This window comes from Cyprinodon tularosa, unplaced genomic scaffold, assembly GCF_016077235.1.
Source record: "Cyprinodon tularosa strain WSP-4 unplaced genomic scaffold, ASM1607723v1 ctg31, whole genome shotgun sequence".
NCBI lineage: Eukaryota > Metazoa > Chordata > Actinopteri > Cyprinodontiformes > Cyprinodontidae > Cyprinodon > Cyprinodon tularosa.
The window spans coordinates 2,606,366-2,633,949 of NW_024039019.1; the positions used below are offsets into that span (position 1 = coordinate 2,606,366).

General features: G+C 37.9%; 1 protein-coding gene across 2 annotated transcripts in view; it reads right to left on the bottom strand.

Moving 5' to 3' along the window:
- Positions 1 to 11,246, bottom strand: part of gabra3 (gamma-aminobutyric acid type A receptor subunit alpha3) — a 112,773-nt gene extending 101,527 nt beyond the window's left edge. For both annotated transcript variants that reach the window (XM_038292183.1, XM_038292182.1), the window contains exon 1: positions 11,137 to 11,246. In XM_038292183.1, the coding sequence (XP_038148111.1) occupies positions 11,137 to 11,222 (86 nt within the window). In that variant the 5' untranslated portion in view covers positions 11,223 to 11,246. The remainder of the gene's footprint in view (positions 1 to 11,136) is intronic.
- Between the last annotated feature and the right edge of the window lie 16,338 nt (positions 11,247 to 27,584).

The window sequence follows — 27,584 nt, forward strand, 5'->3', positions numbered from 1 at the left end:
GAGTGTTAGAAGATGGATGGATGATCTCACATTGGAGATTTAAACCATCCCCTTGGGGAGCAGTGGGCTGCCATCGTGGGGTGTCCGGGGAGCTGTGTTGGGTTAAGGGTCTTGCTCAGAGACCCAGAGTGGCAGTCTGTGGGAGTTGGGCCTGAACTTAGATCCTCAGGATTCCAATCTCTATGCCCTAACTACAGGTGCTGGTCATAAAATTAGAATATCATGAAAAAGTTGATTGATTTCAGTAATTCCATTTAAAAAGTGAAACTTGTATATTATATTCATACATTACATACAAACTCATATATTTCAGATGTTTATTTTGTTTAATTTTGATGATTACAAATGACAACAAATGAAAATCTCAAATTCATCATATCAGAAAATTAGAATATTGTGAAAAGGTTCAAAATTGATGGCCCCTGGTGCCACACTCTAATCAGCTAATTAACTCAAACCACCTGCAAAAGCCTTTAAATGGTCTTTCAGTCTAGTTCTATAGGCTACACAATCATGGGGAAGACTGCTGACTTGACAGTTGTCCAAAAGACGACCATCGACACCTTACACAAGGAGGGCAAGACACAAAAGGTCATCGCTAAAGAGGCTGGCTGTTCACAGAGCTCAGTGTCCAAGCACATTAATAGAGAGGCGAAGGGAAGGAAAAGATGTGGTCGAAAAAAGTGTACAAGCAAGAGAGATAACCGCACCCTGGAGAGGATTGTGAAACAAAACCCCTTCAAAAATGTGGGGGAGATTCACAAAGAGTGGACTGCAGCTGGAGTGAGTGCTTCAAGAACCACCACACACAGACGTATGAAAGACATGGGTTTCTGCTGTCGCATTCCTTGTGTCAAGCCACTCTTGAACCACAGACAGCGTCAGAAGCGTCTTGCCTGGGCTAAAGAGAAACAGGACTGGACTGCTGGTGAGTGGTCCAAAGTCATGTTCTCTGATGAAAGTAAATTTTGCATTTCCTTTGGAAATCAAGGTCCCAGAGTCTGGAGGAAAAGAAGAGAGGCACTTCATCCACGTTGCTTGAAGTCCAGTGTAAAGTTTCCACAGTCAGTGATGGTTTGGGGTGCCATGTCATCTGCTGGTGTTGGTCCATTGTGTTTTCTGAGGTCCAGGGTCAACGTAGCCACATACCAGGAAGTTTTAGAGCACTTCATGCTTCCTGCAGCTGACCAACTTTTTGGAGATGCAGATTTCATTTTCCAACAGGACTTGGCACCTGCACACAGTGCCAAAGCTACCAGTACCTGGTTGAAGGACCATGGTATCCCTGTTCTTAATTGGCCAGCAAACTCTCCTGACCTTAACCCCATAGAAAATCTATGGGGTATTGTGAAGAAGAAGATGCAATACACCAGACCCAACAATTCAGAAGAGCTAAAAGCCACTATTAGAGCAACCTGGGCTATCATAACACCTGAGCAGTGCCACAGACTGATCGACTCCATGCCACGCCGCATTGCTGCAGTAATACAGGCCAAAGGAGGCCCAACTAAATACTGAGTGCTGTACATGCTCATACTTTTCATGTTCATACTTTTCAGTTGGCCAACATTTCTATAAATCCTTTGTTTTTATTGGTCTTCAGTAATATTCTAATATTCTGATATGATGAATTTGAGATTTTCATTTGTTGTCATTTGTAATCATCAAAATTAAACAAAATAAACATCTGAAATATATGAGTTTGTATGTAATGTATGAATATAATATACAAGTTTCACTTTTTAAATGGAATTACTGAAATCAATCTACTTTTTCATTATATTCTAATTTTATGACCAGCACCTGTAGTAGGCCACCCATCCCCTCATTAATCATACATACCTTAATTACTTCTTTTGTAGTTTGACATATCAGGCTTAACTGAATGATATTACTCAAACTGAGAACAATAGTCAATGACAATAGGGTTAAGAGTAACTGACGCATGTATTATCTGACTAATTTCTGATCACAATATTGGATTGGGACATCCTTATTTAGCATTGTCAAGACACTAGATCTAACAATGCAGATATTGGATCTGAAGGCTGCTACCAAAGCAAGAAACAAAACAAAAAGAAAACAGACCCCTACTAATCAATGAAGAGAAATGAACAGATCATATCAGTTGGACTGGATTAAGAAAGTGTCATGAAGATGAAGCTCAGGAAAATGAAATTAACTGTCACACAACATCAACACTTTGAATGTATCTCATTTACATGCTCATAATCATTTTGATTGGTTCATTGCTGTTTTTATATTGTTGTTATTTGACATGTTATTACTTCTCATTTTATATATTAATAATGACTAACATGTCAACATATTATTGTGATTGATTGCTTGTATGAAGTAATTTGATTTTGCAAAACAACCATAAAATGGAGAAAAGAAGGTGAAAAAAGTGAACTAGACAAAGGGGCAAAGCTTTTGGAGAGAATAGAGGAGCATTAAAATCTTCATTTGATCCAACAAAGCACCAGGACCACAGTGCAAAAAAGAGCAGACTAGGCCGCCCCCTCCTTCACTCACCAGCCGGGAAAGTGTACATGTGTGTTGCTCTCTTCTAAAACTAAAAACCAGAGCAGAGATTGCTGCACGGTTGTAAATGTCTTTGCATACAGGAGTGTTCTAGATAATCATTCTTGTCATAATAACCTTACCAAATTCAACTCATCATATGGCAGAATTTTTTTAATTTCTAGGTATGGAGATGGTAAAGTTAATTTAATCTGTATTGATGTTTTTTTGTTGTTTTTTTTATAAAACTCACTCATCACTGTTAGCATATTTATCTTAAAATCTATTCCCAGGTCTTAGGTGCTTTGTGAATAACTTATCTTACTGAGGTGAAATTGGAAAAGAAAACTTTAAATTGAAGGAAACTTTGTTAATATATTGTCACTGAATGCCACCTGACTTATGTCAAATTTCCCCTATTTGGTCAAACAGTTCAAAGTAGCATTCAATGAGGGAAATGCTATTTTAACAGCAGTCATTTGCTCCAAATAGGGTCAGTCTGAGCCTTTCACTACAAAAATAAAAAACCTTAAATATGCTGGGCAAATTCCCAACCATCTTTTAATAAGTGATTCCAAACACATAGGTAGTCACCCGTAGCTAATAACTGGACTGTGCCCAGCACTAGTAAAACATGACTCTGGCTTCCTCATGTTGGGCTCAAAGGAGTCCATTATACTTCTAGTTTAAAAGCGGCACAATTACTCTTTTCCTAGTTGGATCTAATAATAATTAGGCTAACATGACATGAATAAATGTTATTTCCCCTGATTGAACTGGCAAGACAGGGTAATGATTCAAAGCATACTTTTGGAGGATTTAAAGGAATAGTACACCCAAAACATGATTAGCCTTCATTTTCTACTCACCTCCATGCTGAACAACACTCTGGAGTACTTTTTTGATATCTCAAATGCATCTGGAGATCTGGGAGGCTTCTTGCTGTCTGCTGACATTCAAATAATGGAGGTCCATGGCGCCCGAGACAGAAAGGTCCATAAAAGTCCACAAAAACGTGTCAATATTCCTCCATACTGCTCGTCCAATGTAATCCAAGTGTCCTGAGTGGGTAGCATCCAGAATTTACTCGAAACGAAGTCATTTAGAATGTTTTTAGAGCATAAACAGTAGTGTATAGGATTTCCTAATAGCGCCCCCATGCGCGCTCACGATTCTACGGAAGCCGGCAGACCAAACCGGAAGGAAGTGCGCATTCAGCGTCTGGTCTGCCGATAATGCAAGCGTAGAAGAAGAAATGTGCTGTTTACCTGTGCAAAGAAAGAAACAACGAAAGAAAAATGTCTGAGGACTTCAGTGTTGAGGAAGAGCATGAGTTCTTTGCCGAGCTGAATGCGCTGGTTTGGTCTGCCGGCTTCCGTAGAATCGTGAGCGCGCATGGGGGCGCTATTAGGAAATCCTATACACTACTGTTTAGGCTCTAAAACGTTCTAAATGACTTCGTTTCGAGTAAATTCTGGATGCTACCCACTCAGGACACTTGGATTACATTGGACGAGCATTATGGAGGAATATTGACAAGTTTTTGTGGACTTTTGTGGACCTTTCTGTCTCGGGCGCCATAGACCTCCATTATTTGAATGTCAGCAGACAGCAAGAAGTCTCCCAGATCTCCAGATGCATTTGAGATATCAAAAAAGTACTCCAGAGTGTTGTTCAGCATGGAGGTGAGTAGAAAATGAAGGCTAATCATGTTTTGGGTGTACTATTCCTTTAATATCACCGAATGGTGTTTTGAATATACAATTAAACACTCGGTTTCTTCTCTGGCAGCAATCATTTAGATTCAAAGCAAACAATGTGAGAAGCTGTTAACTGATTGGTGAAGCTGTGATAAAAAAAAAAACTCACTCTAATTATAATTCACTTAGTACTGGTTCGGCAAACACTGCACTGAGATGTATAGTCTGTCTACTAAATAAGTGTTGTTTCAGACCCAGTTTTTTCCCCAAGTCTTTTGATTAATTCAAGTGCATTTAAAGGATTTTGTGTTGATCTTTTTTAACGTACCCACTAAATTGAACTGTATGATAAACGGTCTAATAAATATGTCTGGATCCTAACAACATATCAGAAACCATTCATTGAACTGTTTTAAAGCCTACATGATATTTCTGAACTCATATGTTTTGTGATGTTAATCTGCACTGAATTGGTTTCTTGTCCAAAGCTTTGCCAAATCTGACTCTACCTCAGAGGGTGGATGCTGCTGCTGTGGAAGGATGCAGATGTATTGCAGTGACTATTTCACTTGAGCCAGATCATTCTCTCCCTATGTTATACTAATACAAGAAGAATTTATAGCTTTAGCTCTTATGCCTGACAGTTAAGTGTAGAATATTTTAAAGGCACCATAAAAAAGTTTAAAGAATGCATTCAGGGAGCAAGTCTATAGACAGCTGCAGAAAATTCCCCTTCCACCTTTGTTGTGACAAATACCTGCTGGGGTTGACTGGTAATTGGTGACTTGGAACATCATTGATCAGACCCTCACCATATCAATAGAAAATTGACTGGAACTCTGAAGTAATTAGAATCGCGATCAATGATACTGGAAGGTGTCCCAGTGTGGTCAGCCTGATCACTCAGCATTTGTATTGCTTGACTCCTAGCTTGTCGAGTCATTTTCTGCACGACACCCCTGCCCTGCCCCTCTGGTTGTTTACTGTCCACTATGAATAAACACTTCGAGGCCACTTTATTAGGTACACCTATGCAATTGTTCCTCTGTCAAATGTCAGTAACTAAATACATTTAGTGCCCAGAAGATTTTTGTACCCCATGTTCTTTAACAGACTCTGCATGAAGAACGGTTATGTTTTATTTTATTGTATTAATCTACAGTGTTTTGTAACATATCAGGTCAAGCTTCTGTTAAGAGGAGTTGAGGGACATAAACTCAGCTGTTTAAAGCAGTGAAACTGACTTCAGCTCCTTTGTCGGAGAGGGATGGGATGGGCAGGGCAATCAACAGACAAAGATAACCTCATGTTTCACATTTTATTACATATCATGATTTTCTGTTTTCACTTGTGTTTGTAGCAACTTTAGGTAGCCTATCTATGTGAGATAAAGTATAATATAATATTTAGTATTGTCATTGTTATTGAAATAATAATTGTCACCTCCAAATATATGGCTTAGAACCTCATCTTTCTTACATAGCCCCTATCAGAGTGTCAGTATCTCAGGCAACCTGCTAGATTTTAATGGGACTGAATGAAACTGGTTTGTGCACCTGAAAATGTGTGCAGCAATCTTTTTTTATAACATCTATTGCATGCCCACTTATTGCACATGAATTTAAATGCCACTTTTTTGGAATCGTTAAAGAACAAGCCCCTATAGGTTTAATAAAGGGGAAAGGGGCTGGAAGTTAATACTGAGAACCAGATCAGCAGTCTATAGAAGATAATAGCATCTTGTGAATGGTGTGCAGAACGAAATTGTGACACATCTCAACTCTTGGGAAATCACCTGCTAAGATGAAAGCTGCAATGTAAAAGCTGCCCCATTTATTTTGCAGCCCCAGCCTGATCGAAATGCTTACATGTTGTGTACAGTTTGCCTTTTATATATGATTTTTTTAAATCCAAAAATGGAAGGAATTTGGCTGCATATTTATTGTAAAACTATGACATGAAATGGGATGAACTACAGTACAGTGCTCCTGGAGTAGATGGATTACAACACCAGGTGCCACCCTTGTGGGCTAAAAACAAGAACAAGAGGCTACATGTGGTTCAGGCTCATTAGATCTAGACGACTGAAGAATGTTGCCTTGTCCAATTACTCTCACTTTAAGCTGCAATTTTCAGACGCTAGGGTCCAAATTTAGTCTAAACAGCCTGAAAGCATGAAAAACTAGACTAGCGGTGGTGTTGGGAAGAGTTAAAAAAATTTGGCACATTTTATGTCCCTTAGTCCAATCAAGCATTTTTTAAACACCACAACCCTTCTGACTAATTAAAATGATCGTTTCCATCCCTTTATGACCACACTTGGCCCTAATGTCATCTTCTGATAGCTACTTTCAGCAGGATAGGGAAATCATGCCATATTACAAAGCTGGGGTCCTCAACTGTTTTTAACAGTGAGAATAAATCAACTGTTCTCCACTCACCTCAACAATTACTAGAAGTAAGGCAAGAAGAGCAAGTTTGGGATGTGGTGAAAGAGATATTTGAATTATGGACATGAACCCAACAATTCTACAGCAACTATATGATTAATGTTTACAATACCTTGTTGAATTTATTTCACAAAGAATTAAATGCATTCTGAAGGCAAAGGGATCCTACCTGGTACCAGCAAATGTACTTGAAAAATGAAGTTTATTTATGTACAAGCTAAGTATTGTCAAAACAATAGTCAAAATATAGGACAATAAAACTCTGGGGGAACCCCTCCAGCGTGTCCTGGGTCTTTCCCTTTGCTTCCTCCTGGTGGGACGTGCCTGGAACACCTCACCAGGTAGATGTCCAGGAGGCATCCTAACCAGATGCACAAGCCACCTCAACTGGCTCCTCTCGACGTGGAGGAGCAGCGGTTCTACTCTGAGTCCTCCCTGGATGACTGAGCTCTCTAACTCATTTTGGCCACTTGCCAACTCATATATGTAAAGGTTAAATACTGCAAATTTAGAGTTGGACATGTTAAATTCTTGCCCTTTTTCGGTCATCTCTATCGTTTGTTCTTGTGTGAACTTATAATGTATTATTTGTGGGGGTTTTTTTATGGAAAATAATTTGATAAAATCAACTTAATAAAAAAAGTCAGGCAGGTACATGGTAGGAGCTATTGTTTCTTTTTCACCAAATAAACAGCATTAATGCAGTTTCCAAATCCTTCCTCTAAATATAATAGACACTTGACCTCTCTCGCAGTTATAGAGATGAATGGAGCACACTGTAATCCTCCCCTGCGACCTCTGTCTCTTCAATAAAATATCACAAACATCACCTTAAGGTCGAACCAATAACAACAAAATTTAATCAAATATGAGCTACCTGCAGTGGATCAACCTGACCTATACGCTTTGATTTGATTCTGCTTCGTTTGACGTTCTGAAGTAACTGTTTTTCCTGCCCGTTGACTTGGCAGAGTGGTCGGCCATGAATGCATTACCCTTGTCTGGACCTGTGGCACATTAACCTTGACAACACCACCAAAACAAATGTTATCTGTTTGACCGGGTAGCCTCTCAAACTGATGCCCCTCGCTGCCTTGTAAATAATTTATGTGAGTTGGGTCAAGACAGCCAATAGAGCTAGCTCAAGTTCGGAGCCAATCATCTGGCGAAGTGTACATACAGCTCTTTGATGCATATAGCTATTGATTATATGCCGCGTTAGCCAGAAGCTTGGCAATAGATTGCAAACAAAATAGACAACAAGACGAACTGACTGTCCACACCCTTTAAGCGTTGATCCTCTGGGTGGGGGTTATGGATTGATGGGCCCTCAGCTCCATGCAGTATTATCATGCATACATAAAACACGTACTGCAGGGAGTAATGCCTAATTATGCTCCATCTACCCACAGAAGAGCAACATAGAAATGTAGAATTTGCAGACTGACAGCTTTTTTAAATGGAGGATTTGTCTGTTACACCTTAATCCGTTAAGAAACTCTTCTGCAGCAACTGTAGCAAAGCCGATTTCAAGTCTACAGATAACATCAGGGAGCATCAGGGAGATGGCAGCTCTCAGGGAGAAACGGCTTTGCTGATATGCAGATATCCTGTAAGGGTGTTCACACATGCAGGATTACTCCTAAACTTGGATGAATATTGAAGAAATACTTAAACAAATCCCATTTTAATTCTGGCTCTGGGCGCATGCAATATTTTGTCCTCATGAGTTTTAAATCAGTCATTATGTACAGTTTAACTTAGACAAAATTAATTATGGAAGGATTGCTGACTGAACAAGGCCACTGCATAACAACTAAATAGAGGGGAATAAAATGCTAATAAATGACAAAGACTTTATGTTTTGTTTTATTTGTTTATTTGCATTTGTTGACATTTTGGAAAATTGGATCTAGGTAAAGGCCAGTGAGATATTCTCATGGTGTAATAACCTTGAATAAATTAAAGTAAAACCTATCAATAAAAAAACATCTGAATAGGAATTGTTCCAAATCCAAATTCCCCAAATACAAATTGTTCTTGGTAGATGAATGTAGAAAATTGCCATAGCAAGCACATAAACAAGCCTGCTTTCTCCTCTTGCAGCCGAAGCTCTGTTTCCATTAGGCTCCATGTATTACAGCTGCTGTGTCTCTTGTGTTGCATTTTGACAACTTTTCTTCTGCGGGCTATGATCTCAGCAAAGAAACCAATAGTGGAGAAGTGCTCTCTCTCCAAGAGCCTTCTAAAAGGTGTGAAATGCATAGAAAAGTGCAAAGTGTCACCCAAATAAACCTGTTATCTCTAGCAGTGTAAAGTAATAACCATGACTATATCGTCAAACCTTTTCCAAACTTTTTTTTGTTTTTTAGGGCAGAAGCATTTTCTTCATAATTGCAAGTCTATCACACAAGTACTTCCAGCACTTGTGAAAACTGAGCTGAAGGATGCCAGTGCTGGCAAAATATGTGCACAGGTTTAGTTTTCAGGACCAGAGAGAAAAGTTCAGCAAAGTAGAAATGACTTCCATAAATTTTGCGGATTTTTAGCTATCATGCCATCGACCGCTCTATAAACAAATCTATGCCACACAGGAGCTTTGCTCAGTATGTTTCTTATTTATCATTCTAACAGTTATTTAATGAGACTATTGCCTTTACTATGCTGAAAGTAATGTTTATGTTGAATAGTGATTTTGTTTTTCACATGCAAGTTGCCTGACTGAACAAATACAATTTATATTCCACACTTCACTCTATTAACCCAATCACTGCCGACGTAAACAGGCACCTGCCCAACGGCAAAGCGAAATAGATAAATGGATGGTGCAAAGTACTAACAACCTCACTATATCATGATGACGACACAGCAGTTTTAAAGTTTAAAACGACATAGTGACTTTTAGTTTAAACTAAGAAGCAACACTCATTCTAACAGCTGATAAAACAATAAAAGTTAGAAGTCATTACAGTTATAATGAGGTTATATGTCTCTATCAATAGTGTTTTTAAATCAAAATCAACTATTTCACAGAAAAATGGGATTAAATAATGCAAATAATGCGGTGAAAATGTAGGATTCAATTTCAAAACTGTAGTTTTGAAATGTGTGAGAAAACCAAGCAATTACCTTTTTATGGGGAGACAGTCTGGGTTGAAATAAAGGCAAAAGTACATCAACAGTTATAGAGTTTAATTAAGTATAGAAATCAGTGTTAATGTCTCTTTTTTTGTTTTACCTTAACCTCATGAGAAAGGTGGCAGACATCCTTAAGTGTCTGTCTGCTTTCTTCTCCTGATCTTTTCTCGCTTTTGTTTCTAATCTTGTGCGTAATTTGTTGTAAAATTGCATTTTGTTCAGAAGGAATAGCACTAGACAGAGAAATGGAGGGAAATGTGTTTCTTATAGACTATATAATATCTAAAGCTTTTCATCTTGACTAAGTATCCTTGAAATTTCTACTTTCAACCTGTTTGTGTTTGGTCTGTCACATTTTGTAAATATTTTAACTTTGCATATGTGAAACATTGAAATAAACATGGTAAACATTCTCTTTGCTGCAGGTTTGCTTTATATGTATATTTATTATGCACAATAACACTGTGCTCTAAGTAAGCAAGCCAAGCCAAATAACATAGTAAAGTGGGCTAATCCTTCTCACTGATTTCCTATCCCAGCATCCATTGTTACAAATTTTGTCAAAGCTCTCGTGCAAATTTTAAAGCGATTTGAACACCCCTATGTCTTCCACACCAGTTTACCTTATCAGCAGAGCTAACACAGCAAACCCGCTCAATCTCTTCATTTGAAATCACAAAATGACATGCAGCACGTTCTTTGTTTTTCTTTTGCTGACTCCAACATGCAGACTGAGAAATGTGCACAAGATGCAGGAGTGAAAATGCTGTGCACGGGCAATCATACCTGTGGAGTGTGTGCTGCACAATGTGAATTAATTCAAAAGTCAGTAGAGTCTGGACTGGTGCAGAGGAGCGCACAGGTTTTACAGTTATGGGGGAACAAACTGAAACTTTAGATATGACTTCTAGGAAAAAAATGGAGTGAGTTGCACTTTACTCCTAAAGTCTGAAGGGCACGCTGCCTTAAAAAATTGTGTGTACACAGAAATAAAAAGGCATTGATGGAAAATAAGAATGCTCTTGTCAATCTTCCATTGGTAAAAGTTTTTTTTTTTTTCCCCCTCTACTGAAAAGCCCTTATATATACTGATGAACAGGCTACTTAATTTGGCTAAATGACAGTGAAAGCTGAGAACATTTTCTCTTAATGATGTTTGATAGACCATCAGTTAAAAGGCTGGGTTGATAATAAATTTACAAAACACTGAAACAGAGTCTGAGTCAGAAAAGAAGCCTGTGTTGATGTAAAAAAGACAACAGCAAAATAAATAAATAAAAAGAATAAACAACAACAACAAAAGAGCTCTAAAGAATATTTTATACCTGGCTTGAGGAAAAAGGCTGAGAAAAACGATGAAGACCCACAAGCTCAGGTCTGGTGATTTAGGGTTCGTCTGTAAAGCTGCCATATTGCTTCAGAAACGAGGATCCTGAAAAGAAAAGAAAAGAACATTTTAAGCAAACAGCTGAGAAGTGTAATGACCTAACTCTCTCTCTCTCTGTATTTAGAATATACTGCTGCATTTAGTTTGCATCACCAACCTAAATACTTCTTAGCTTTTGCATGATTCTAAGGCAATTTCATTTTCTTCTAGGTTAAAGGAAGCAGAAAAGGTGGAGTAAAACAATTTTGTGCTTTTGTTTCTCTTAATGCAATCAAGCACTTGTACCCTTTTACAAGCAGAGTAGAGAGAAATGTGTGAAAATGTTTGGTAATGAAAGGATGGTACCAATCCAATCCTCGTGTGATCTATAGGCATTTAATATTTTTGCCTGTGCATAAAAACAAAAGAAAAACAAAAAAAGAAACAGCTTTTTGGAAAAAACATTAATAAAATGAACTAATTTTCTAACAGAATCTTTAGCTAAGATGCAATTATTTTTGCAATGATTTTTTTCAGCTTTTAAAAATTGAAAACCTGAAAACTGCTGTTCATTTGCATTCAACCCCATTCATTCTGGTACCATTCAAGGAAATTCAGAGCAACTGATTTCCCCAGCAATGCATGAATTCCACACATGTATTCTCATTTCAGAACAAATCCAGCTGTTATATGAAGGCCCCGCAGATCATGGAATTGGAAAACATTTGTCATCCTGAATTCCAAGCATACTGTAGAAATAAGATCAGAGAGAGATTTGTGGAGATATTTAGAGAAAATTTAAAAACAACTAAAGGAGTATTTGATGGGATGGGAACTCCAGTCAATAAGGGTTGGTTGTGTTCCAGCAGAGCTTATTCTAAATGATGAATTACCTTCTACATGTAATAGAAGAAGTTTTGACTAAGCTGTGTTGACGCTGTGTGACATCTTAAATCCTTGAGGCCTAATGTTGACACCAATGGCACTAAGTTAAACTGAGTGGCCAAGTAGAGAGAGAGCATCAATGAGAGAACAAGTTAAAAGGCCGATGGCAACTCCAGAGAAGCTGCAGAGAGCCACAGCAGATGTGAGAAAATCTGTTGAAAGGACAACTATTAGTCATGCACTTCCATTGTTTTTCTTTATGAAAGAAAGCCACCACTGAAAGAAGTCATATTCTCAGATATCCAAATCCATATCCCAAATCTGCAAAGATACTATATCAGATCAGACCACGATTGAACTTTTTGGCATTAATGCAAAAATAATATTGTTTTGTTTTTTTCCTAAACTACCTCTTGCCTGTTATTCTGTAAGCAAAAAAAACAAAAAATAAAACTGCAACTTTTATAACTTCAACATGTGAACATGTGTGGCGGCACAAAAGCGGCACAAAAGCCAAAAGATCGATTAAGACATTCTTTAAATTTCTAAATAGGCTACTGGCCTTGGCAAAGGCTGCCATTTCAGTTATGGCACAATACTAATGTTAAGAATGATGGATGCATTCTTGGCACAATTCTGTGTGAGGCTTGATTCAGAATGCAAGGCAAAACAACAACTGCGATGAATTTTTTTCTAAATGGAGCAGCAAGTTTTTATAGTAAACAATCTTTGTCATCCCCAAACTCTATTTGTCTCCTAATTCTTCGATTCACATTCAGGACTCTAGTAGCATCAGTGCATCCATCACACAGCCTTATGCAGAATGTCACACTTTGTTGTCCTGTTAGTATTCTACTTACTCACTAGGTGTTTGACAAATAGCTTCTACTGTCTATTATTTGCAGATTCTGTTGAACTTGCTTGAGCGTAATTCATCCCGCTGTTTTATGCCTATATTTGTGAGGAGCTAAAGCCAAAGAGACAAAAAAACAAATAGACAAAAAAAAAAATACACAATCAGATTTCAGGAGGTAGTTTGACCTTTAAAATACTTCAGAATTGAATTAAACTGAACTATAATGATGTCATATAAAAAAAAGCTTTTCTTAACTAATTCCTAGACAACCTAATATTAACACTAGACTTAAACAAACTGAGCTCTCTCCTTTGATCTTATCAATTTTTTTTTATCTTTGTTTAATTTAATCTTCATTTTTGATGCTTATACAGGTAAAGAGAACCTTTTAACATTAGGTATATCTACAAACATTTGACAAATCCTATACAAACATTTACAAAATCATACCTTAAGTGGATTTAATAATTATTTGATAAGGAATGTCAATCTAGTTCACTGTATATATTATTTTAACAGCATATACCATATGCACATATTCATCTGAGTCCTGACCATCTTCATAGCTCCAGGACATTAAACACACGCCAGTCACGTCATCACAGAAACTGAGGAACAGCCGCCTTTCTTGTTTCCCTCCGCCTTCATTTCCTCCCGTGTTGCACAGTGACTGTTTCTCACGCATGAATTATTATCAGTTATTACAAGAAGTTTGGAGCCCAGCAATTAACTGCACAAATAAATGACCCCTCATTAAAAAATAAATGGGCTCAGAAATTGCTCCACCTAATTTTGAAAGCAGCTTAAAAAACAGATAGGGGGAGAATGCCCATTAACTGAGGACTCCCTTACATGCACACACCTGTGACAGCTGTGTCATACTAAAAAGGCTTCCATTGTGTGAGATCCAGTGCTTTTTTTCTTCTTCCCCACTGCATAGAAGGAGGATCAAACAGTTTCCACAGGGGAATTGGTGACCTCTGTGTTATGGCAGAGCTCCAATCATCACAGGAGTAAACAAATGAACTGCTTTGAGGATACCTTTCAGGGATATACTGTTTATAATGTTAATGGTGCAACTGGTTACCACTGGTTACTGAAAGGATGAGTCATTATTTGAAAAGAGCTTTCTAAGCACCATGTTATGTTAAAGGAAATTGATTTTTTTTTTCATGAAAATATATATATAAAAAAGTGATTTGATACCCACATAAGGACATAATGAGATCCCATGGTACAAGATCTCACAATAATAGGTCTGCCTCGTGGAGTCCTACATATTTGCTGACAGCATATTATTAATCACCCAGAATAGAACAGCTTATATCCATTTAGTATGACAGCCTATATCACGTTAGAGACTTTTATTTTGAAGTAAGAAAGGGCGTTTTTGTTCAAAGGCCGCGTTGTAAAGACAGAGGGGAATCATACAGAGTTCCCACCAGGTTGGTTGACAACACTTAATGTCAGAAGCTGTCAGAGACTCTCACCTCTTTTAAATTGCTCGTGTTGCAGTAATTTCATAACTAATAATAAAAAAAGAAAAACTGCTAATCACTTAGGTTGGCATCAGTTTTAGAACGTTATTTTGCTGCTACTTTGAAGTACTAAAGTTCAGAATAAAACTGAATGGTTAATTAGTAATCAGAGATTAATGAAAGCCTTTAATCCATCTGTGAACAGCTTTGTTAGCATTAGGCCATGTCAGGGTTGGTGGATGTTGTTGTGGACCCAAATGCAGAGTAGAAGAGGCAGAGATGATTTCTTGCAAAATGTAACGAAGAAGTAAAAATACAGAATCCATGGTGTAGAACCATTTAACAAGAAACTCACAAATCAAAAAAACTAGGAGACACTAGGGAGGAAAAAACCTAAAGACTGACAAGGATCCAGCAATGAGTAACTGAACAGGAGACTTCTATATGGACACAGAAACAATGGGAGGAATAATTAGCTGATAGGGAGCAGGTGTAGACAGAAGTACCTAGAAGGAGCTAAGGGAAAGGAAAGGACACAAGAGGGCAACAGAGAATAACCAGGGAAAAACAACACGATCTAAAAATAACATGAAAGAACTTAAATAAGTCTAAAGGGGAATAAAACTAATGACTACAAAATAAGGAATAAACTACAGAATAAGAGAAGGGACTTTAGATTACCGAAGCCATGGAAAACCTAAGCTAAAGATAAGAAAATAACTATAGCTAACATTAGACCAACGAATAAATAATACCAAAAATGTTAATGAAAAGACATAACCAGGAAGAGCAAAACTAAGAATACAAAAATGATCTAAATCTAGACAACACAGAGAAAAACAAAGCAAACTTGAGAACCCCAAGAAATAAAACCTTTAACAGAAATAAAAGGCCCAAAATGTAAGTTCACAACAGGCATACGCTTCACCTCAATAAGTATAACAAACTGCAAATCTAGGACTTGTTTAACCTGGACTGAAGTATTCCATCCTGAATTGCAATTAATTAAGCTTTAGTTATATCAGTTTGATAAAGATTCAATATTTTCCCTAAAATATGAGTGAAATCTTTATTGTCTCATTCTTCTAGAGATTATATTTTGTTAACTCATCTTGCTTGCTGGATGTAGCTACTGTTACTCCACCACTCCAGTAAAACATGCATAAACTGTAATGACTCACATTCAGACAAGCTTTGAAGATAACCTACCATTTTTGCCTACTCTGTTGCTGTAGTACTGTTAAAGGTCATCATGCACATGTGGTACACTGGGTTTTAGGGAACAAGGAATTCAATAGCTTTATGTGCAACTTCTTCTGTTCTCTGAGACCAAAACCATCTATAAGGTGTACAGTTTTGCAGCTCTTTACGTTACACAGAAACACTTCCAGGTCTTTAAAGTTTCCTACATGCCTAAATCCTTCAGCAAGCTAGGATAATTTTTATGGTGCTTCACAGATTTCAAAAATATCAAACACATTTTAAACCTCTGCTTCCTTCAAAGAAGGGCCAACAATTGAAAACTACCCCCTTTTTGATGCAATTGCAAACACCCCGCTCAGTGCCAGATCTGCAATCAGCAAAACTGCTGCTAGTTTATGGCTATTTCTGGGAAGTGCCTCAGCAGGAGCCCTATAACATATAGCGACTCAACTGGGAGTCCCACCTACTTAGTCCCCTCTACTGATTCAATCAAGCAGACCATTCAGCGCTAGCTCTAGCCTTATACATCTCAAACCTTCACATTTCGTGTCAAATTTGAACAAATGTGACATCATTACGTCAGAAAACAACTAAATAAAGCTAGAAGAAGAGAGGAAAAATAATATAATCCAAAAGGCCTCTGTGCCAGCGTGATCAAAAAAAGAAAAAAAATTAAATACATTAAACACCAGCAAATATACTTTGCTTAAGTTAGAGACATGGGTTTAAGGTAAATGTTGGTAAAACATTCTTCTCAAATCTGATATTCTGCATGAATTTAGACATAGACACTGGATGTGTATTGATACTCATATTGTAGAGCTATGGAGTCTAAGACATCTACAGCCTTAAATAAACTAAAATAGTTTGGAAAGAGGAAAGGGAAGGAACAACAGTTGCTTCGCTTTCTTTTTCCACTGTGTACTATATGAGCTGTATTTTATGTTTCCTATTTTTAACTGGACTTTATTCACTTGAAGAAGGGAGTCCATCTCAGATTTCTGAAACAAAAAAACTATTAAATAGTTGCAGATTCAGGCGAAATAAAAAAGAAACTTTAAAAAATAAATAAATAAATTGTGTAATGAAGGGCAGCTTTATGAGCTTCAGGGCTTGCCTCATGTTAAATCCTACGGTGGCCCTGAAGCAGACATGGGCAATGTGGAGTCAAGAAGTCATCTCCATGTCATGTATTTGTTTTACCCAGCAACTGAAGCAGGTGAGTCCAATCTTCACCGTGAATTAACCTGTGCAGATTGGACTCAGCTGGTTAATTGGCTGGGTAGATTAAATACATGACATGGAGATGACTTGTTGACTCCACATTGCCCATGTCTGCCCTGAAGTGCAAACTGCAACTACAAATCTAAAAGCGCAACTACATTAAGGAAATTGCAACTACATAAAGCAAAGCGCAACTACATTAAGAAAAACAAAACTACATAAAGCAAAGCGCAACTACATTAAGGAAAACACAATTACATTAACCTACCGGAAAAGGTAGTGGGAAACATGAGACATCGCTGATTGGACGACGGCGCCGTTTGACCCTGGAACCGGAAGTCATTCTGCCTGCTGCGGCTTTTGAAAACATGGATATTGTCAGCGCCCCAAACATAGCTGCCGTTATCCAGGAATATTTTGAATCAGGACATACGTCCGAGGTGATACTTGATATGCTCAAGACTAATCACGAAATTTCAGTTAGTTTGCGTACACTGAAGACACACTTAAAAGAAGCTGGACTGTTCAGACGACGCAACTTCCGGTTCAAGGGTCAAACGGCACCGTTGTCCAATCAGCGATGTCTTATGTTTCCCACTGGTACCTACCTTTTCCGGAAGGTTAATGTAATTGTGTTTTCCTTAATGTAGTTGTGCTTTGCTTTATGTAGTTTTGTTCTTCTTAATGTAGTTGCGCTTTGCTTTATGTAGTTTTGTTTTCCTTAATGTAGTTGCGCTTTGCTTTATGTAGTTGCGATTTCCTTAATGTAGTTGCGCTTTTAGATTTGTAGTTGCAGTTTCCACTTCAGGGCCACCGTATAAATCCCCATTTTAGACTTAAACAACTTTATGTCATTTTGTATACACTGTGAATACAAAACGAAATTTTGTTTTGTACAGCTTTCATAACATTTAATTTTCTTAAAGTACAGCAGTGATCAAATGTAAATAGTGTGGGAGAAAAAGCATGGTGCAAAAAAAAAAACGCATTGATATGTGAGTTCAGAGCATTAAATATGTTTGGTGCAAAAATGCACATTTTTGGATTGGTGTTATCAGTGTGATGCAGAGTCTGTGTCATGATAAAGAGTTTTCACAACAGTTCAGCAGTCTGATGGCGGTGGGGAAGTAGCTATTTCAAAATCTTAGACACACGCCAGTCATCGAATGCTACGAGGCCTCTTTCCAGAGGGCAGCAGGGAGAACAGTCCATGGTGGGGAAGTGAGGGGTCATTGATGATGTTACGTGCCCAGGAGTCCAGTGTTGTGTGTCCTGGCCCAGGACACACAACACTGTGATTTTTATTATATCATGTGAGTAGTACGAATTAGAAAGAGAAGCCCACCATCAACAGATTAATACAAAATACAACATGTCAGTCAGTTACACACTAAGAAAATCTATATATATTTTTTTTATGCATGTGCATTTAACAGGATTTGGAAGTCCCCTGCATAAATCTGAGACTAAACTTGATTAGCTCTGTGAGTCTCAGATCCCCTCCTGTATTTGGATGCTTGTGGAGGTGAAGAGAGAATGGGGTTCACCCAGTGCACCATAAGAACCCTTGTTTATAAGGCTGAAGATCTTTTTGGCATGCAAAGTGTGATACATTTTATACAATATAGTAGCTCGTCCAGATTTCACCAAGTCCTCAGTGGTTTTCACACATTATGATGCTGCAATGGGGATATATTTACTATATATTGGGTAGCCTTATAGCAAAGCATACAACCAAATTAAAATTGATCAGCTTTAATAGAAACTAGATAGAGCTAATAATCCTGTATGCCAAACTGTATATGGGTTATCTATAGCTAACACAGGTGTAAGACATACTTTTAATTTATTAATTTAGGGAAGTTAGAATAGTTGAAGTTACAAAAGCACAATGAAATTTCAAGGTGTACAATTTTAAAAGAGATAAAAAAAAGAAAAAAAAAGAAAAAAAGAAGTTCAAATAAGACTTTGACTTCTCTGGGATTAAAGACATCTGGGGTGGACCATCACACAGTGACCAGGGATGAAAAGGGTCATCCTGACTGTTATCAGCCCAAAAGCTAATCTGGGTGATGGGAATAGATCAGTGCCCTTGGCAAAGGACATTTATTCTTCTCTGATGGCAGCATTAATTCCGAAAAGTACACTGAAATTTTACAGCAACATATGCTACCTGCAAGACAAGACAACATCTCCGGGAATATCAATGCATTTTTCTAAAAGACAGTGTCAAATCACAGCCTGCACAACTTACAAAGGCTTTGCTGTGAAGACAAAGGAGCAGGTACCGGACTGATCTCCCTGCAGATGAAAAACGTGAAATGAAACATAAAAAGGAAAAAGTGACAATGACCCTGCAGTGTTCACAGCTTTGGAAGAAAGTAATCCCCTTCATTTATCTGTATCATCAACAGCGGTTTGATTTCAAAAGTGCAATAAAACAGCGTAATTAGGATTGTGATGCTAACTGAAAAAAATATAAGTAAAAAAGGAAGTGACATAACTTAAACCGTGATAAAAATAGAAAGGTAAAGGGTGTCTGCAATAAAATGAAACTAAAATATAAAAGCAGAATCTGGGTTTAATCTTGTCCTTCCTTATTCAGATTACCACAAGCTTTATTAAACATTATGTTAACCAGGATATAAATGCATTCACATGCATTTGTTCACTTGATTTCCCTCAAAATTAGGTTACTTCAATTAAAGCGAGAGGAACAAACTACAGCAAGAAGAACAGAGCCTGGAAATGCAAATTAGCCACTTTTAACTACTTTTAATAAATTCCACCCTCATCACCCTTTCAGCTGATGTCATACTTAAGGATAAACCAAGTTCCAGACTGTGTCAAATTAAACCAATCATGTGCTGCCTAACAAATGCTAGTAAATAGATAGCTTTGTTTTTCCCCAGCTATATTCAGTTGTCATACTCTTTTCCAGCTTCATCCGTTTCCTTTCTTCTTCATTTAACAGAATGTTCTTTTTTTCTGTATTTATGTTTCCAATAAAGCTAGGTGTCATCTGGTGTCAAAATTCAAGTCATTTCCCTTAACTCTTATCATTGATTTAATTACATTTACAAAGACTTTTAAAGGTCCACAATTGGTAAAGAAGAAAAGACTTAAGAAACTTGTTTCTGCTATATGATAAAGACAGAGAAAAAAAAATATATAAATGCAAATTAATCCGTTGACAGCCCCTTTACTTTGAAGCTCCTAAATGAAAGACAGAATCAAAGGCAGAAAGGTTCAGCAGAGAGAAAAAACTGGGCTGGTTTTGTTAATAAATATGGGATTTTCTATATGTACCACCCTGTAATATGATACTCTTACAAATTCACACTTATATTTGTGATTTTACAGTAAAACATGTAAAAGTTTTACAAATACTTCAAGTAGGAACTTTGTGATTGAAGAGATAAGTGACACAAAAAAACAACAAATATTGGTACAAATTGGATGCTCAACAAATAGGAACTGAAGTTTCAAAGGGACAAATAAAAAAGGCTAAGATTTATGTGTTTTCTTAAGCCTAATGTAAACTCAATAATCTCTCGTGTCCTATAGGATTTCTGCTGTGATGTTTTCTTATTTCATGTCCTTCAAACAAGCTCCAATTAGAGCTGCTGTAAAACGCCACTATGTAACGCAGTTTCCAAGTACCACAGCATCTTTTCTGTATATCAAAAACACAGAGAGACCAAATAGACTGCTTGCAACTCCATACAATGTACCTGACTTACCCATTCCTGTCATGCAAATGAGGGGCTCCGTGATCCCTGGGGCTTCTTGGATTGTGCTTGAAACAGAGAATACGAAGCGAGAGAGTAAAATAGACATAAAAAAAAAAGACCTGACGCTTTTGTTGGGAAATTATAAATAGCTTGCCTCAGGTGACAGCAGACCTAAAGCCTGCTCCATTTCCAGTTCTAACATTTGTTTTCAGTTCAACTGTCAGTCCTTTTTCTATGGGGAAAAAGTAACCGATGACTGATGTAATCGCTTGTGACAGAATTAAAAGCTCTGAAGGCCTTCATTACAAGCCAGGCTATTAGTCTTGCTGTATGACAATGGGAGAATTAAAACAATATAAAACAATACAGATAGTAAGGGATGAAATAGAAGTGCCAGGCCTTAGTCAACTAGAGATTAATGTGTTTTTCTATCTGAATTAAATGAATGTAGAACCAGAAAGCCATTTAAAAAGTAGTGTCTCCTAACAAGACTTCCTCATCAGACAGAAAACATTCAACTGCAGTAATTGTTGAATTTAGGACAGAGCTTTATAACCATGTAATCCAAGAGGCTGTTCACTAAAAATAGCCCCAGATCTTGTCACATTCGGTTTGATAGAACGGTCACGGACCGAATATCAACAGTAATCTGTGCTCTGTAATACATGCAAGTGCCTTTGATTGTTTTTTAGCCGGTTAGATGCATTAAAACAGACAGGCTACCCCGCTGGGGCATCATTTTTAAATTAGTCTCATAATGATTGACTGTTTTCTCTATTCAGTCAGTTTAGGCATAAACAGAGAGTTATTATTGTTGGGGATGTCAATACAACCTGTATCCTAAAGCTCCTGAACTGAAGCTGATATTTCGTTCATAATTCGCATCTTAAAACTCCCTATTTTTACTGCCTCAGATGCCCAATCTGTCCTGTTTTTTACTAGTTTCTTAAAAAAAAAAGTGTACAACAAAGGTTAAAAGGATAATAGAGAAATAATTTGTAGATGACTGTTAATAGAAAGGTTAATTAATGGATAAACATCAGTGGCAGAAACATGAGAGACCTGATGGTGTTAATTAAATCTAAACATGACATGTTGCATTAAGAAAAGTTGAAACACATAAAACATTACTACAACAGCATGCACTGTATGATTTTTTTGCCATTTTCGGTCCAATTCTCCAGTCGTGCTGTCATTTTTTTGGATAGGGTCGAGTTTATGCCTCATCGTGCCTCCTGCATCATGTAGTACACAGGGGGTAATGAGGGGCAATCAGCCTCCCACGAATCATAAGGTTGGGAGAAAATCAAACATGGTTGAAATTCAGTTGCCCCTCATGAGGTGTTCATGGGCAAATCCTGCTGGTGAAGTAGAGCTACGAGCATCCACGAGCCAATTAACCTGAACCTCACGCACTGCGCATGTGCAAACAAAGGAGTTCTTCTTTTTCCTCTTCCAGATTGAGGAGTCCGACCATCACCATCTCTCTGCGCTGAGTCCAACGTATGGTTTGGCTGGATGGCTGGATGGATGAATGGATGGATGTGGAATGGATGGATGGATGGTCGGATGGACGATGGATGGGTGGATGATGGATGGATAGGTGGATGGAGGATGGATGATGGATGGATGGATGATGGATGGATAGGTGGATGGATGGATGATGGATTGATGGATGGATGATGGATAGATGGATGGATATATGGATGGATGGAGTGATGGATGGATGGATGGATGTAGGATTGATGATGGATAGATTGATGGATGGATAGGTGGGTGGATGGATGGATGGATGGATGGATGGAGGATTGATGATGGATGGATTGATGGATGGATAGGTGGGCGGATGGATGGATGGATAGGTGGATGGATGATGGAGGGATGAATGGATGGATGGATGGTCGGATGGATGGATGGACGATTGATGATGGGTGGATTGATGGATGGATAGGTGGGTGGATGGATGGATGGATGGATAGGTGGATGGATGATGGAGGGATGGATGGATGGATGGTCGGATGGATGATACACACAAATTGACAGATGAATAATTTACCATCAGCCGTAGAGATACAGTATATGGATACTAAGAATCTGGAATAAACTCTGGATAAAATATCTCCCACATTCAGCAATATCCTAACTTCTTAATGTAAAAAAGGAAAAGGTTTTCTTCATGACATTTATTACTTGTCTACACTCTTCCCTGACTGTAGATGGTCTGTTAGACATAAAAGGCAACAAAGCTTGGTTTTCATGCAGCAGTAGAAACATGATGGCTAAATGTAATATTTTAAGGAAGACTAGCTATGGCTGACAGGTGAACCTTCTTATAAAGAAGGACATTTCCCTCTCAGCTTTGGGACTGAGAGGGATGTGTGATATTATGAGCATCAGGCTATATCTCAAGCCAGTGATCAATGCATTAGGCTGCCAGGCAAAACAGCCTCTGCTGGGGCTCATCGTGATTATGTTATGGCAGAGATAATTTGTCAGGATTTCAGTTTTTCCCTCACAGACATGTAATGAGAGCAAAGAGGATCCATTATGAACAAGGCATCCACATGACAATGACCCTCTGTTGCTGTTTTTGGGGGATGCAGAGAAGAGATGCATTGTGTTGTCACTTCCATCTCAGGGTGCCAGCGCTTTCCCGACTAATCACTAGAGCGAGTTGTTAAGGTGCTGAAAAGAGCAATGAAACGGAAGAATAGAACAGACTAATGGTCCAGTTTAATCTAAGTTAAATAGACTTAATCTCCTTTGAATGTATAGAGAAGTGACTTGACTAATCTCTCACAGCTAAACTTGGCAGTAATCAGGTTCTCTTTGGCTGCTTTTGCCAAGATCTGCATCGGGACAGTTTACTCTGCTGATTGCACATTGCCACTGGGAAGAGACTGTGTGACCTCTTAAAATGCAGAGGAGGTATTCATTTGCAGAGAAGAAGAAAAAAAATGTCTGAAAATACTTTTTTTCTATTTAAACAAAGATTTCTGGGATAGTAACAAGGGCAGAACGTCAGTGCGGTTTCAGAAACGAGGCTACAGTGGTTAAAAGCGAAGCAGTGCCACTGTCAGGCGTACAGCATTTGTGTTTTGGCATTCAGGAGGATTTTTTAGAAGGAGATCTGTGTATTGTCACAAAAGCCCTTATTGTGTGTAACAGCAGATAAAACATTCAGATTTTTCTCGATAAGGGATGAGTAAAGAAGTTCATGTTCAAACCCATTAACATGTCAGATGGTGGAACACAGCTCCCTCTGCGGCCTGTTGTAGCTCAAACTGTGCCTCATCTTTCAAATATAAAAATTGGGTAACAGAAAGCACATTCCCTCCCCTATGAGTTAGTGTTTCAGAGAGAGAGAGAACTCAGTCATGCTCATACTCAACATATGCAACAGACCTTGATTCATTAAAAATCATAAATAATTTCCCTACCACTTCACAGCAACGCAACATTTAGTGATGGATCACATCAAATACTAATAAAAAACATTCAAGTTTTTTGAGTTGCGAATTGTTAAAAAATCTGCAAGGCAATACTTGCATCAACCATCTCACTCAGCTTTCAGGTTGCACATTTACTAATGCTACGTTCAGATGGCATGCGCTAGCGGCAGCAGAAGCAGCTAGTTTACATACAAAGTCAATGGTAGACATGAGTCAAGGTGCAGCAAAAGGTCCTGCAGCGCGTTTTGAGCAGCTGAAGCAGCGCATCACGAGCTTCTGAACATCTGACGCTGGGATGCACTGTGAAAGCAACAGTTGGTTGAGTTGGAAAAATTTTACTTTTGCTGCTCAACGCACCACATCAACCAATCAGAGAAGCTGACCTGGGAGCAGACAGGGAGACACCCTGCTGATGAAGGTCGCTATGATTACTCCTCTGAAACAGTTTATTAACGCCTAAATTTACTTAAAATGTCGAAACCTGCCGGCAAAATATGTTCACTTTTATTGTTCTGGTGCCTGCAGTTTGGATTATGTACGTCAAAAACACCTGCCAGCCACCGCAAAGAGGCAACTGGGCCAGAGGCTGCCATTGACCGGGATTTCCAGTGACAGAGCACAGGATCGTAATCTTGATAAACTGGCTGCACAGATGAGGTTTTCAGGTGGACTTTCTCACTTGAAAACTTATTAAAACTAAATTTTTACTCCCTTATAACAGCAAATATAGCAAAGTTGCTCTCTGTCATAGAACACAGGACACACTTTAGGAGTGTCAAAGCTGTTCTTGACGCACATCTGACCTTAATGTGAACAAGGATCAGAAATTAAGCAGCCAAAGCTTTTTTACTGCTTCCAGCGCTTTTGGTCTGAACGTAGCATAAGATCTGCAATGGCTACTTAAATTAGCACATTTTGACGCACAAAGCACAGCTGGCTAAATCTCTTACAAATATGGCTGAATATATGATATTTGATACCAGTACATACATTTCAAATGAAATGAAATGTATAAAATGAAATGAACTTGAATGATTCAATTGAGGTTTGACAGAACATGCACCAAAAAACAACAAACTATGATTTAACAATGCATTTTTTTTGCTGAACAGAAATCATCATTTATTTCATTAAATGCCTTTCCCAAACACAATAGGAAATTGTGCCTGCAATGAAATTAATTAGGCTTCTGCAAGAGATTTAATCTGATAGTATAAGGAGCGCAATAAGCATACGGAGCCAGTCTAGCTCGTACAATTACATCCATATAGATGTCTGAGCACAAGTCAAGGCAGCTGTAATTTTAAAACACTGGAAAGCAGCTGGGACATGAGGCCTGCCTCACAGGTGAAAAGTGTCAGAGTTCATCAGGGATTCCCGCTGAAGAGCAATACCTTTTCTAGCACTCACCACCTGTGCTCATGTATTACCTTAGGCCTTGTTGAGCTGCTTGCAGCACAGTGTCTGAACAATGCAGACTAAGGAACACCTTCACTCCTGCTATTTTGTACTTTCCTAAGCGTTCTGCTGGCCTTCTTAATATAACAATCAGCAAAGCAGAAACCAGTTAAAAAGGAAACATGCAAGATAAATAGAATGCTGTAAAAGTATTGCCCCCCTAATAGATTTCCAATGTTTTTCTCTATCCAAGATCTTTAAACCTAAATAAAAAAATAAATTCAGATTTTGGAAATTACTAAGTTCAAATATACCCAGGCCTAATTAATGCCTTCTTTATAGAGCCAAGTAGTCGATCAAACAGATCCTGTCTGGCAACACATACTAAGAATAAATCTACAAAAAAATACCATTGTCCTTCACCAATAAAAAAGAAAAGAAAAAGAAGAACAGAACAAAAGCGAAACAAAGTTTCTTCTGAACAAGTCCTCTCTAAGATAGGAACAACAAACCACAGTCAGAGGCATTTATTACAAAGATAGAAAAATTAAAGAGCGATAACCCTTATAAGGAGGGAAAGCATAAACTCATCCAGAGGGCCACAAAGGAAACCAGAACAACATCTAAAATACTGCAGACCTCACTTTTCTTGGGTCAGTTCAGTGTTTATGACATGACAATAAGAAAGAGACAGGTTAAATATACTGTTGCATCCATGGCAGAGCTCCAGAGCATAAAAAAAAAAAAATACAGCTGACAAAAAATTAACAAAAGGCCCAAACTCACATTTCCCAAATAAATATCTTTTGAATCCCAAAGACTTTTGGAAAAGTATTCCTTGGATTGATGAATCTTTTGGAGGGAGTGCATCATGTCAGACATGGTGGTCATAGTCTGATGGTCCAGGGCTGCTTTAATGCGTTAATTTAGTGATAACTTACAGTATTGGCTGAAAACATGTAATTCTCTACCAGAAAAGTGTTGGGCACTAATCAGGCAGACTTTAAGGATGCCTCAGAACCATCATTCAAAGAACACCTTCTAAAAATAAAACATATTGAAATATATAGGCTTTACACTGGCCTAGTCAAGTGTTGAAACACAAAACAAATCTTTGAAGCTCAAAAACTATCCTTTCTTTAATACATTTTTAATTAGTAAACATTATTTGCCAAAAATACATAAATAAAACATTCAGTAAGTATTTTTTCATGGCATTTCAACTTTTTTGAAATAAATAAGGGTGCAATTTATTTGTATGAATAGCAGAAAAACCTTAAAAGATGAAAAAAAGCTTGCTAAGCATTATAATTATTTTGACTGAGGAGAAGAGAAACATCCCCAGAAATGTTTCTAACAAATGCTTTGTGCACTTTAGAGCCAAGAGGAAAACAAAATTAGTCTATCTGTTCAAGGCCAGAGGATAAAGAGGCAAAGATAAAAAGCTAAATTAGACCCACTTTTTATGCAAGCTCTAAAAATACAACCCTTTTATTCCGAAAGAAACTCTCTTTTTTCACTACAACTGCAAATAAACTCCAATGCAAGAAAATGGATGTCCAACAGAGCATTTTGTTTAAAGCTCTTAAGAAAAGAAGGTTACTCTCCAAGCAGATGATGTTGCACCGTCTCCATCCCTCATGCATGGGGAAGGGAAGTAATAACGTCACCTTTCAGACAAGGACAGGTTCTGCATCCTTACCATAGCCTATGGTTACGGCTGCTGAATACTGGGAGCCCAGAAGAAGGATGATCATCGGGATAAATGTATTATGGGGATGAGATAACAATTTAAAGTGCAGTCTGGCCGAGCATTAATACTGTAGCAGCTTCTATTAGGCTAGAAGGTCTTTGATTCAGGCTGGTTATGTCAACCACTTCATAGACCATGTTTATACAAATCCTTTTCAGCATTTGGTCTTTTCTGATCTGAACTTTCCACCAAAGTTAAAAAAAAAAAAAAGCTCAATTCACAGACACAAGGCCATGATGAAGCATTTATACATTTCAACTTAAATACATTTTGGTTACAAAACAAGATAAATGTATGTCTGAGACGACTTTTGCTGTCGTTACAGATGCATATTTAGAGAATGTTTCAGACTGGATAGAGAGCGTCTCTATGCTGACGATTTTAAGTTCTGCCATACATTTTTAACTTGATGTTCAAGGCTTCA